This window comes from Heterodontus francisci, chromosome 19, assembly GCF_036365525.1.
Source record: "Heterodontus francisci isolate sHetFra1 chromosome 19, sHetFra1.hap1, whole genome shotgun sequence".
Taxonomy (NCBI): Eukaryota; Metazoa; Chordata; class Chondrichthyes; order Heterodontiformes; family Heterodontidae; genus Heterodontus; species Heterodontus francisci.
In genome coordinates this window covers 47,990,712-48,002,871 of record NC_090389.1, presented here as the reverse complement: position 1 = coordinate 48,002,871, position 12,160 = coordinate 47,990,712, and the positions used below count along the sequence as shown (strand labels likewise).

The 12,160-nt window shown below is 45.2% G+C and overlaps 1 protein-coding gene across 3 annotated transcripts in view; it reads right to left on the bottom strand.

Moving 5' to 3' along the window:
• adamts9 (ADAM metallopeptidase with thrombospondin type 1 motif, 9) overlaps positions 1 to 12,160 on the bottom strand; it is a 402,991-nt gene that overhangs the window by 239,486 nt on the left and 151,345 nt on the right. For all 3 annotated transcript variants that reach the window (XM_068051578.1, XM_068051580.1, XM_068051581.1), the window contains exons 23-27: positions 7,967 to 8,086; positions 7,580 to 7,687; positions 7,161 to 7,328; positions 6,368 to 6,646; positions 1,014 to 1,175 (exon numbers count right to left, since the gene is read on the bottom strand). In XM_068051578.1, coding sequence (XP_067907679.1) covers positions 1,014 to 1,175; positions 6,368 to 6,646; positions 7,161 to 7,328; positions 7,580 to 7,687; positions 7,967 to 8,086 — 837 coding nt within the window. The remainder of the gene's footprint in view (positions 1 to 1,013; positions 1,176 to 6,367; positions 6,647 to 7,160; positions 7,329 to 7,579; positions 7,688 to 7,966; positions 8,087 to 12,160) is intronic.

The window sequence follows — 12,160 nt, the reverse complement described above, 5'->3', positions numbered from 1 at the left end:
TTCAAGAGAGAGATCAATAAATTTTTATTAGGTAAGGTAGCAAGGGATAAAGGCAGGTAAATTGAGTTGAACTACGGATCAGCCATGGTCTAACTGAATGGCAGAACAGGCTTGAGGGGATGAACAGACTTCTGCTGTTCCTATGTTCTTGTTCCCACCTGGATCTGGCCAATACCTTCCTGAATCTAGCGCAGTCCTTTTTTAAATAAATGCAGATTTCGTTCTGACAACATCATCAGAGCCCGACTGTAGTATTAATCTGTGGCTTTGGCATGGGAGCAGCAATGGCTTGTCTGTCGGACCAAAGCTGTTGGAGCTGCACTGAGGGCCAGTAGTGGCCCAGAAAGTTGTTTTCAATTTCCAATTAAAATTTCCTTGTAGGCCAGGAGAAGCAGGAGTGCTTCACCAGGTCCCACAGAGAAACCTTAGGCTTCCTCTGCCCCAGGCTTCTGTCCTTCTCCCTCTCCCACAACGCCTGTTGAACCCTCCACTTGGAGTTATCTTAGTCCTGGGGACCATTCTCTCTGGTTTCTAGCCAGGCCGACTACTCGCTAGGCTTAAAATCGCCCCCATTGCATGGCAAAACCCAATATTGTTTTGACTAGGAAAATAATGTACTTTATTGTCAAAATGTCTTCACAAGGGGTGCAAAATCCTATTAGGCTCATCGATCTTGAGGAAATTGTGTTTCCCTGATTTTTCCTTGCTTGTTCAACGTCCAAATATTATTGAATGCACTTCCCTCACATGGGTAAGCACTAGAACATTGTCCATTTAAAAGATAGGTCTTCATATATAATAATTCTTACTTTACTACTTTGATTAAACTGAAAATATGTAAAGTTGATCCCATTTGCATTGTTTACTCTGCAACTTGGCAGTAAGAAATTATATGTAAATTGTGCCTCTATATCTTATAAAATCCACACTGCATCAGTGAATCAAATACCAAGCTTCAAAAAAAAATGTCTATTAGCAAAGGATTATAAAACTATCAGAAGAAGAAATACTACCTCTCCCCAGTTGCCATAAATCCACTGAGGACAAGGACCAGATTCACAGGACCTCATTTCAATAGGCTTAGCCTGTTCAGCACAGTTATTGGCATCATATCCATCTTCATCTTGGCAAACCACAACACGCCGTTGGAACCCTCCGGCACAAGTACTAGAACACTACAAAAGAAACAAACCAAGAATGGAAACAGGACTAAACCAATCAAATAACAGCAGGCCCATTCCAAGTCTATGGAACAACAGTGATAGTAAAAGGAATTCATTGGCTTTCAAGTTTTTTTGGGGCATTCTGAGGTGTTGTATAAATTCAAGTTCTTTCATTGAAATGGGCTGGATTTTAACACGATAAACAGGATTGTTAGGGTCAGGTCAGAGGTGAAAATTGTAACAAATCTAAAATGCGACCCCAATCTGCCCACATTTGGGATGAACAGAGATGGGACAAGGGGTGGGCAGCCAACCTGCTCCCAGGAAGGCTGCCTTTAATTTGCTTTACAGATTTTACTGCGGCTGTTGTGTTCCTCAGACTCAGGAAACCTGGCAGCTGAAGGGAGGTGAGGACAGCTTCAGGAAGAAGGTAGGTACCTTTAGGTAGGCCAGGAGGAACAGGAACACTTCCTCCTGGCCCCCCAACTCCTGCCTCCCCATACGAAAAACCCCAGGGTTGGGGATCTGATCCCAGGTTTGGTGGTGGGGCATTCCCCCACGGGATTGGAAGAACCCCCGCCACCAATCCCCCAGTCATAGCCCACACCCACGTCCCCTCACCCCAGGGTCATGGACTGGTCCTATCTGATCCTGCAGCCTGCTTTGGAGATTTCCCCAACTGACCATTCATCACAACATTTCTGCAGCTACCAATCTGCTCAACCACATTTTCACCTCCTAGTGCCCATTACAACCATTACTCTCTCTCATCCTGGCCGATCCCCCAGGACAGCCTTCAGCTTTGGTTCCTTAAGTCCAAGGGATGCAGACTTGAATGATAGGGCAGACACCTGGTTGGACAATATAATGTATTATCGGGTCCTGCTCTCATCTGCCAAAACTAATCACTATCCCAGGATCAACCTTGGTTTTTTTTCTCTACTCCAAACTGTCTTCTTAAACCCCTCTCTTCTGTTTCTTCCACCTTCATTTCCAACAAATGTGAGGAGCTCTTGAACTTCTTTCATCATTGAAACCATCAATCAGATGCCTCTGCCACTTTCCTCCTTTCCCCTAGTCCACCATGCCAAACTTCCTCTAAGGTTCCTGCCTGGCCTGATCCTGAACTTGCATCTTTCTCTAGTTTCCCTCCTATCTCTCCTCATGCTCCCTCAGAGCTCAACCTGTCCATGAGACCCACCTCCTGCCACCTCCTGCCACCTTGACCTTATTCCCACTAAACTGCTGACTGCCCAACTTCCCTTCCTGGCTCCCATGTTAAATTATATTGTTAATGGTTCTCTCTCCTCAGGCACTGTCCTTGTCTCCTTCAAATTTGCCGTCATCACCCCTCTTCTCAAAACAACCCTTGACCCCTCTGCCTTGCTAGCTACAGCCCCATGTCCAAGCTCCCTTTCCTCTCCAAAATCCTTGAATGTGTTGTCACCTCTCAAATCCAAAAACATCTTCCCTGAACTCCATGCTTGAATCCTTCCTATCAGGTTTCCACCCCACCACAGTACCGAAACAGCTCTTACCAAAGTCACAAATGAGATCCTAAGCAACTGTCACAAAGATAAACTATCTCTCTTCATCCTTCTCAACCGATCTGCAGCTTTTGACACAGTTGACCACATTATTCTCCTCCAATGCTGCTCTGCCATCGTCCAGTTGGGTGTGACTACACTTGCCTAGTTCCATTCTTATCTATCCAGTCATAGCAGCAAAATCACTTGCAATGGCTTCTCTTCCCACTTCCACACCATTCCCTCTGGTGTTCCTCAAGCATTGATACTTGTCCCAACCCTCCTATTTCTCATCTATATGCTGCCCCTCGATGACATCATCCAAAAGCACAATGTTAGTTTTCACATCTATGTTGATGACATCCAGCTCTAACTCAGTACCACCTTGATTGCTTGTTGAACATCCAGGACTGGAATAGCAGAAATTTTCTCCAACTAAATATTGGGAAGATCTAAGCCATCAGCCGGAATTTTACGGCACCCCAACGAGCCGGATGGTGGTGTGGGGGGGGGGATTGGTGGTGGGGGTGTACAATGGACCAGGAGGCTCCAGGATGCTTTCCCGACCAGCTACCGCCTCCGTCCCCCTTTACGTAGGGCGGATGGAGGGGTGGGGTGAAAAACGGCCCGCCCGCCCCAGGCCAATCAAGGCCCTTAAGAGGCTACTTAAGGGCCTTCGTCTGCCTCCACGTGGATTTTACACACGGCAAACGGGCGTCCTGGAGCTGGGAAAAGCCGCCCAGTAAAAGCAAACGGCTTACGATCGTCTCGTTGGGGGGCGTGGCCCTGTTTATCGGACACAGGGTGCCCGATGGAGGGCTGCACCCGCAACCCCAACCATTCTCAAGACTCAACACGCCCCCCTTCCCCCCAAACGACCACCCTTGTCTCACTGGGGCCTGACCGATTACACCCAGTGAGGCAACCAAAACTTACCTGCCTTCCCGGTTCCCAGGGGTCTTCGGTGCATGCTGGGCTGCAGTCCCAGCAGTGGCCAACACTCCTCGTGGCGCTGCTGGGACTAAGAGCTGCCAGCCCGCTGATTGGCTGGCAGCTCAATGAGGCGGGACTTCCTACCTCAAGCGGGGGGAAGCCCCACCTCAGAACAATTAAAGCCCGGGGACCTATAAAATATGGAACGGATCCCCAGGCTAGGCGGAAGCGGGTTTGCCACCGACTTTTACATCAGATGCCGGCTTCCGTCCGCCCACCATAAAATTCTGGCCATAGTTTTCCTTCCCTAACTCAGATCCCTAGCCACCCTCTCCATCCCTCTCCCTGGCAACTGTCTGAGGCTGAACCTGACTGTTTGCAACCTTGATGTCATATCTGACCCCACAATGAGCCTCCGACCACATACCCAAGCTATCACTAAGACCAACTATTTCCCCCTCCATAACACTTTACAACTTTGCCCCTGCTACAACTCATCCGCTGCTGAAACCCTCATCCATTCCTTTGTTATCTCTAGATTCCACTATTCTAACACATTCCCACGTTCTACTCTGCGTAAACTTGACGTTATCCAAAACTCTGCGTCTTAACTCGCACTAAGTCCTGTTCACCCATCCCCCCTGTGCTCGCTACATTGGCTCCCGATTAAGCATGCCTCAATTTTAAAATCTTCATCCTTATTTTCAAATCCCTCCATGGCCACGCCCCTCCCTATCTCTGTAATCTCCTCCAGTCCCACAATCCACTGAGATCTCTGCACTCCTCCAATACTGGCCTCTTAAGCATCCCCAATTTCAATCTCTCCAACATTAGTGCCTTCAGCTGCCTAGGCCCTAAGCTCCAGAGCTCCCTCTCCACCTCCTGACCTCTCCTTCCTTCTTCCAGACGCTCCTTAAAACCTCCCTCTTAGGTCAAGCTTTTGGTCATCAGCCCTTTTACCTCCTTTTGTAGCTCAGGCGGGAATTTTACGAGCCCCAAACGAATGTGGGCATGGCGGGGTTTGCATAAAATTAAGTGGGAGGTGGGGTAGGGCGTTCCCGACCCCTTCCCACCCCCGCTGCAAATTTATGCCGGGCGGCGGCGGCGTGAAACAGCCCGCCCGCCCTAGGCCAAACAAAGCCCTTAAGTGGCCAATTAACCGGCACTTAAAGGTCTCCGCCTGTCACAGCGGGTATCTTACCCATGGCTGGCGGGTGGCTGAGGCCTCAGGAAGCTCGCCTGCTGAAACCAGGCGGCATTCTTGAGGGCTGGTGGGGGTCCCTCCTGATCGAGCACACTGTGCCCCACTGAGGGCCGCCCCCGGAGCCGTAACCGCCCCCAATGCACAACACTCCCCCCATACCCCTAATCGACCCCCCTTGCCTCGCTGGCATCTGACCGATTGTCCCCGGTGAGGCCCTAAAAACATACCTTTGTTCCGGGGCCATCCTTCGCCTTCCTCCGATGGCTGGGTGTAGTCCCAGCAGTGGCCACCACTCCAGGTGACGCTGCTGGGACTAAGAGCTGCTGGTCCGCTGATTGGCCGGCAGCTCCATTATTCGGGACTTCCTGCCTCAAGGAGATGGAAGTCCCGCCCAAGACCATTTAAAGGCCTAGGGAGCGAAAAGTCTCGGTCTGGCTCCCCAGGCTTGGAGGAGGCGGGCTCGCCACCAACTTTTCGGCTGGTGGTTGGGGCCTCCCGCCCAATGAAAAATTCTGGCCTGTGTCAAATTTTGTTTGATAATGCTCCTGTGAAGTGCCCTGGGTCATTCTACTGTGCTAAAGGTGCTTGGTAAATATAAATTTTGGTTGTGGTTAATTGGAAACTAAGCCTGTCAATCAGGTTGATGCCTGGGCAGGGACCTTGCCAATGACAAAAGCCGCCCGCTGTCGTGTTGAAGCTCCACAGCATGTGGGGAGACTTGGATGTTTGTCCAAAATTCCACCCCCAACTCATCTGGCCCTGTTAATATCCGTGCAGATGTCTTTGTAGGCTGTATGACAAGCGTTGCAATGAGAGGTGAACTATAGATTTTGTATATCAAATAAAGGGCCATAAATAATGCATTTCAGATTAAGGACTGGGTACTGGAAAATGACTGGTCATCGTGTAACTAAGGCAAATAGTATACAAAATGTTTAAGAGCACTGACGGAGCTGGTTCAAAGGAGTGGGACTTGAATAGGTATTTAAAGGGTGGGGAGAGAGATGTAGAAGTGGAGAGGTTCACAGGTGGGAGGTTCAAAGAGTAGAACTGCAATGAACGAATTGTCTGCCACCAGTGGTATGATGAAGGGAGGGGAAGCAGAGAAGTGGATATAAAGTTAGAGGTGATTGCAGAGTTACTGTGAGGTAAGGCTGTTAGAGATGAGGACAAGGATTTAAAATTGAATTGACTGGGGTTAGGGAACAAGTGTATGCCAGTTAAGAAACAGGCGATGGGACTTAATTTGAGAGGATAAATGCAGCAGAGCTTTGAACAAATTGCAGCTTATGAAGTCTGGGGAATGGGAAGCCTGTAGAGAAAGTATGGGTTCAGCTGGTTGCAATGTTTTTGGATGAGGAAGTTGATATGAAGGTTCAGGTTAAGGGAAGGACGGGAAGGCAGAAAAATCAGTGAAAAAGGAACACGCAACTTCTGGTAAGAAAAATGATGAATTAAAAATTAATTGCTAAATGTATATGCGTTTATATCACAATCGGTACATAAAATCAAATAATCGGTATTAGTCAACAGCCACTTACAGCTCCCCAAGGTCCAGTTCTCCATTGACTGCCTCCTGGTAGTTGGGTGCGATCTGAGTCACCATGTGTTGGCAGGATCTTAGTCCGAGGAAACAGGTGATCATTCTGTCCAGATCTATCATACCCAGGGCGTCGTTGAGTGCAAGAAGGCATGGCACACTCTTGCTCAGTTAGTGGCTGATCATCAAGGTCACACTCACTCTCACTAACAATCTGATTCTTGTAGTTCATGCAACTCACATGACGTGTTGCTTTACCTTGGCCGCAGGTCACAGAACACTACATTATAAAAACAAAAATCAAAACCGAAACTATGTAAAATCAACAGTATTGCAGTGTGGGTGGATGAGAGTAAATTTACAATTGTGGTGCAGGAACAGCTCTCGAACAGTTCTGATGAAAGGTTACAGACCTGAAACATTAATTCTGTTTCTTTCTCCACAGATACTGCCAGATCTGCTGAGTGTTTCCAGCATTTTCTGTTTTTATGTAATTTTATTATTTGCATATGGCTCAGTGCACTACATTATAAAGCTGCAAGCTAAGTATCGAAGCTGATGCAATCTCAACATAAATTGTGTTGAAAGTGTCCAGAAATAAATGAAAATATTTATTTCGACCATTTGTTTACTGTTGCACTAATTGAAATTGTGGTTCAAAAATTGCAGTCTAAATTAAACATAGTTTTTTTTGACAAAATCACATATGCATGGAATATGTTGCTCCTTGTAAAGTAACTCCAATGTCTAAGTGGTTTTACAGTTTTTATATAATTCAAATCAATATATCTAACCTGTGTCCACTCATGAGTCTTCCAACGTCCACATGGGATGACAATACACTCCTCTCTAGACGGTGGCTTTGAAAGATGTGAGCAAGCTGATTCATCGGCCACGCCACCTTGGAGATCTCTGCAGCTAACATAACGTTCTTTAGTACCTTTTCCACAGGTGGCAGAACACTGTTAAATAAGAATGGTAATGATAGTTTTATTGCTAATATTTTTTTCATAAAACTTGAAACAAAATGACTGTTTGACAAGAGTAGGTGACATTGACTTGTAATTTTATACTGATGCTAAATAAACAGTAATTATTAATACACTATCAATATCATAAATTATTCAATGTTGTCTGATTAAAAGTTATTTCCTATGTCATTTTGTTGAATACTTTATCATTTAATATCAATATCAAAATTAAATTTGAGTACAGGGGTCCAAGATCCAAATCTCCATTCAGTTCCATAGGGCATGTGATTGGGTATTCTTCCTTCTCTTCTACCTGGATTCATATCAGGGCAAGAAGCTATTTCACAGTCCTACAACATAAAACATACAGTTGAAAATAAATGGATGATTCTGGTCTTTTAATTTTTTTTTAAAGAAAATACAAGCAATTGGCTAAAAGAGAAAAGATACTTGTATTCTTAGAACCTTATATCTTCTAAGAGCAGTTCAAAACACTTCACATATAACAAATGTCTTTGGATTTTACATAACTAAGTGCAGTGGCCAGTTTAAGCACAGTAAGATATCAAAGGCAGCAATGAACTGAAAGACCAGTTAGTTTAACTTTTTGAATATGTTTCAATAATTACCTGAGTATCTGTAGGCCTGGTGGCAGCATTACATTCATTATCATTGACAACAGTGCCATACGAGCCTGCAATGCATCTTACTGCTCGCATTTGATAGCCTATCCCACATGTAGTTGTGCACTGTAAAGAGGGCAAGCTGTTAACTCTTTCAAGTCGTAATAAAAACAAAACTTAAAGGTACAATATAATGTTATTAACAGAAAAACAAAGTACTATCAAAATCAGAAAGTAAAATGTATGGGCTGGATTTTCGTTCCCACTTCTTGCTGTTGGGATGAAATACGGGTTGGGAACCTGGAAATGCCGGCGACGGGACCCCAAGGGAAATGTTTGAGGAGGTGGACAATTAAGGGTGGTGGGCAGAGTCCAAGCCGGGAGAGCCAATTGGAGCGCCCCAGGCTCTGGGCATCTGGCAGCCCCACCAGAAGAGGTGGGCGCTGCAGATGTAGGTAAGAGAAAGAGAGGAGACGTGCTCTGAAGACTGTAGGAAGTTGAAATATAAAATGTGGCCATAGATACCAAATCAGCATTATGGAGGGGAGACCCCTCCACAGGATGGCTTGCGGCTACAGCTATAGCCCTCTGGCAATTGTAGCTGCTCGGGTGTGGGGGAGTTAAATGAGGCATCCCTGGCCCCCCTCGGTCTGCTGGCGGGCAGGTAGCTGTCACCCCCTGGAAGCAGCCTCCCTCAAAATAGGACAGAGGCGGGAACATGTCAGCAGACGGGCACGCCGGCTGGTAGTGCAAAATTGCCAGCATGCCCACTTCCAAATTCACTGCCTTCGCTGAATGAAAATTCAGCCCTATGTGTTTATCTATCCAAATTTGCAATCTTTCATTCCTTATGCCGTACAGTACAAGCACAGATATCTCAGAGCTGCAGAAATCTCCCAGAATAGTGATCTAGCACAGAACACATAGATAGAGAAGAGGAAGATGGACAAGAGAGACAGTTATCATGTTAACTGCCTGGGTGGTAATCTGGTGGATGGAATGAAAAACAGGTGCATTCTACAAAGATAGGCAATCTGCTCCACCAGATCACTGCCTGGTTGGTGAAGGTAAAAGTTTACCACAATCAATTTAAAAATGTCTGAATATAAATAACAGAAAAAGAGTGAAAGCTGAACACACCAGATGTAATTGATCTATAGATTAAGAGAGATAATTAAGAAAGACAAAAGTGAAAGGTTTAGAGGAAACTAAATCTGAGGTTGCAGAATAACCCATTTGTTCTGATCTGGAAGAACATCTTATTTAAGAAGGTTTCAGATTAATCATAGCCTTAAAAGATTAAACAACTCTTACTTATCAGTGAATATCTTCCGAATATCATGTCTAATGTCATTCATAAATTGCAGTGGAAAAACTGTAAGATATGTTAACTTCTTTTTACCTGATCACTTCTGACTGACTTTAAGGGTGTACTGGTAAAGGGCCAGTTCAATGGTTAGTGTATATGGTTTATTTAGTGCCTTTAAACCAATAGTTTTTCAGTGGTTGGCAATCATAACATGTGACATCAAAATAAATCTACTCCACAAGTCTAGTTATAAAACATTTGCACATCACTTCACTGTTCTTGCAAACAAAAAGGTCTTTTCGTATTTCATTATTTATTGCTGATCTATATTTCTGGAAATATGAAGCAGTGCTGAAATAAATACTTTATATTATTGATGTTTAGAACAAATCTTCACACGTCCAACTCAATTTCAGAACAGTGGGAACAACTAAAGTCAGTTGTACTAGACTCTTGTGTCCAAACCATTGGGTTCTAGCATCATCATCACCAGGACTGGTTCATGAAAACGATGCTGAAATATGTGACCTCCTGGAACAAAAACAAGCAGCCTTCGATACCCGGCAGAACAACCCAAGGTCGCAAGTCAAGAAGGCAGCATTCCAACAGCTCAAGGCTGACAGCCAAAGACAAATCCAGAAGATAAAGGACAAGTGGTGGGAAGCCCGAGAGATCCAACAATATGTTGTCCATCATGACATGCAAAGTTTATTTGAAGCCACCAGGACCATCTATACGCCAAGGTCAACTGGACAAATCCCCTTCATTCACAGGACGGTGTCTCTCTTAAGGATGACAATGCCATCCGTCAACGCTGGAAAAAACATTTTTAACAACCCCTCAACCGTGAATCCACAGTGGCAGCTGATACTCTCCAGGCTATCCCCAGTACACTGTGGTAGAATCCATGGGTGAACCACCATCGATGGAAGAGCTGCAACAAGCAATTAAATGGATGAAAAACAACAAAGCCTGCAGCTCCAATGATATTCCAGTTGAGGTCTTCAAAGCTGGTGTGCTTTTGCTCACATCAAGACTCCATCGACTCATCCTACAGATTTGGGAGGAAAAAGAACTCCACCCCAACTTCAGGAATGCGACAATTGTAACTATCTTCAAGAAGGGAGATAAATCATGCTGTGGAAACTATCAAGGTATTCCCCACAGTTCCGATGAAGGGTCACTGACCCGAAACGTTAACTCTGCTTCTCTTTTCACAGATGCTGCCAGACCTGCTGAGTGGTTCCAGCATTTCTTGTTTTTATTTCAGATTTCCAGCATCCACAGTATTTTGCTTTTATTTAAGGTATTCCCCTCTTGTCTAGAGCAGGGAAAATCCTGACACACATTCTCCTGAGTCGCCGACTTCCTGTCTTCCTGTGGCTGAGGAAATCCTCCAAGAGAAACAGTGTGGCTTTAGACATTCCGGAGGAACCTCTGACATGGTCTTTGTTGCCCAATAAATCCAAGAAAAATGTTGAGAACAACACCAGGAACTCTTGTTCTGAAGAAGGGTCACTGACCTGAAACGTTAACTCTGCTTCTCTCTCCACAGATGTTGCCAGACCTGCTGAGTATTTCCAGCATTTCTTGTTTTTATTTCAGATTTCCAGCATCCACAGTATTTTGCTTTTATTACCAGGAACTCTTCATTGCATTCATCGACCTGACCAAAGCATTTGACTCAGTAAATCGCGAGGCTCTGTGGATTGTGCTCCAAAGATTTGGATGGCCAAGAAACCTCATTACAATCCTGCAATTGCTCCATGATGATATGACTGCAACTGTCTTGAGTGGGAGATCTGAAACAGATGCCTGCAAAATCTAGGGTCAAACAAGGCTGTGGGATAGCCCCCATACTATTTACAATTTACCTGACAGTGGCTATTCACCTCATCAAAGATCAACTGCCCTTTTGTTTGAAAATTAAATACTGCCTAGTTTGAAAACTCTTTAACTTCAGTCGCCTCCATGCCAAAACTAATCTGACCACCGTTGACATCCATAATCTACAGTTTACGGATAACTGCAGTGTCGTTGCGCACTCTGCACCAGGTTTGCAAGCCGCTCTCAATCTATTCAATTCTGCATGCAAGAGACTTGGCCTGTTCTTGAATGAACAAAACTCATATCAACCCACACCTGGTAAGCCAAATATTCCACCTGCCACATATATTGAAGGAGAGACTCTGGAATATGTTGAACACTTTGGGGCGGCACAGACTCAGTGGGCCAAAGGGCCTGTTTCAGTGCTGTATGACTCTATGACTTCCCAAACCTTGGCAGCCACCTCTCTTAAAAGGCTACCATTGACAAGGAGATACAACACTTGATCAACAGTGCATGCTCAGCCTTCTACAAACTATGGCAGTGAGTGTTTGACAACAAAGACCTCCACAAGTCAACAAATGTTCTAGTGTAGAGAGCAGTTGTCGTCACTACACTCCTGTACTGCAGTCAGACCTGGACTATGTATCAATGACACATAAAAGCGCTAGAGAAATTCCACTGGCAATGCCTCGGCCGCATCCTCCGGATTCAATGGGAGTGTCAAACAAACACTAGCGTCCTTCTTGAAACCAGCTCCGCAACATTCAGGCAAAATTCCTGCAAAACCAACATCGATGGGCTGGAGATTGTGTCCAGATGGCCGAAAACCATCTCCCCAACTAGGTCCTGTTTTCTCAACTCTCAAATGTCCAACATTACAGGGAGGACAAAGAAAATGCTTCAAAGATTTTCTGAAGCTCTCTTTGAAGTGCAGCGACATTGATGACTGGGAGGAACTCACTACGAATTGTTCAAAATGGCGACAACCTGTCCATCAAACTGCATCATGCTTTGAGTCCAAACACCTTAATGATAAGGTAGAGCGGCAGCAGAGAAGGAAA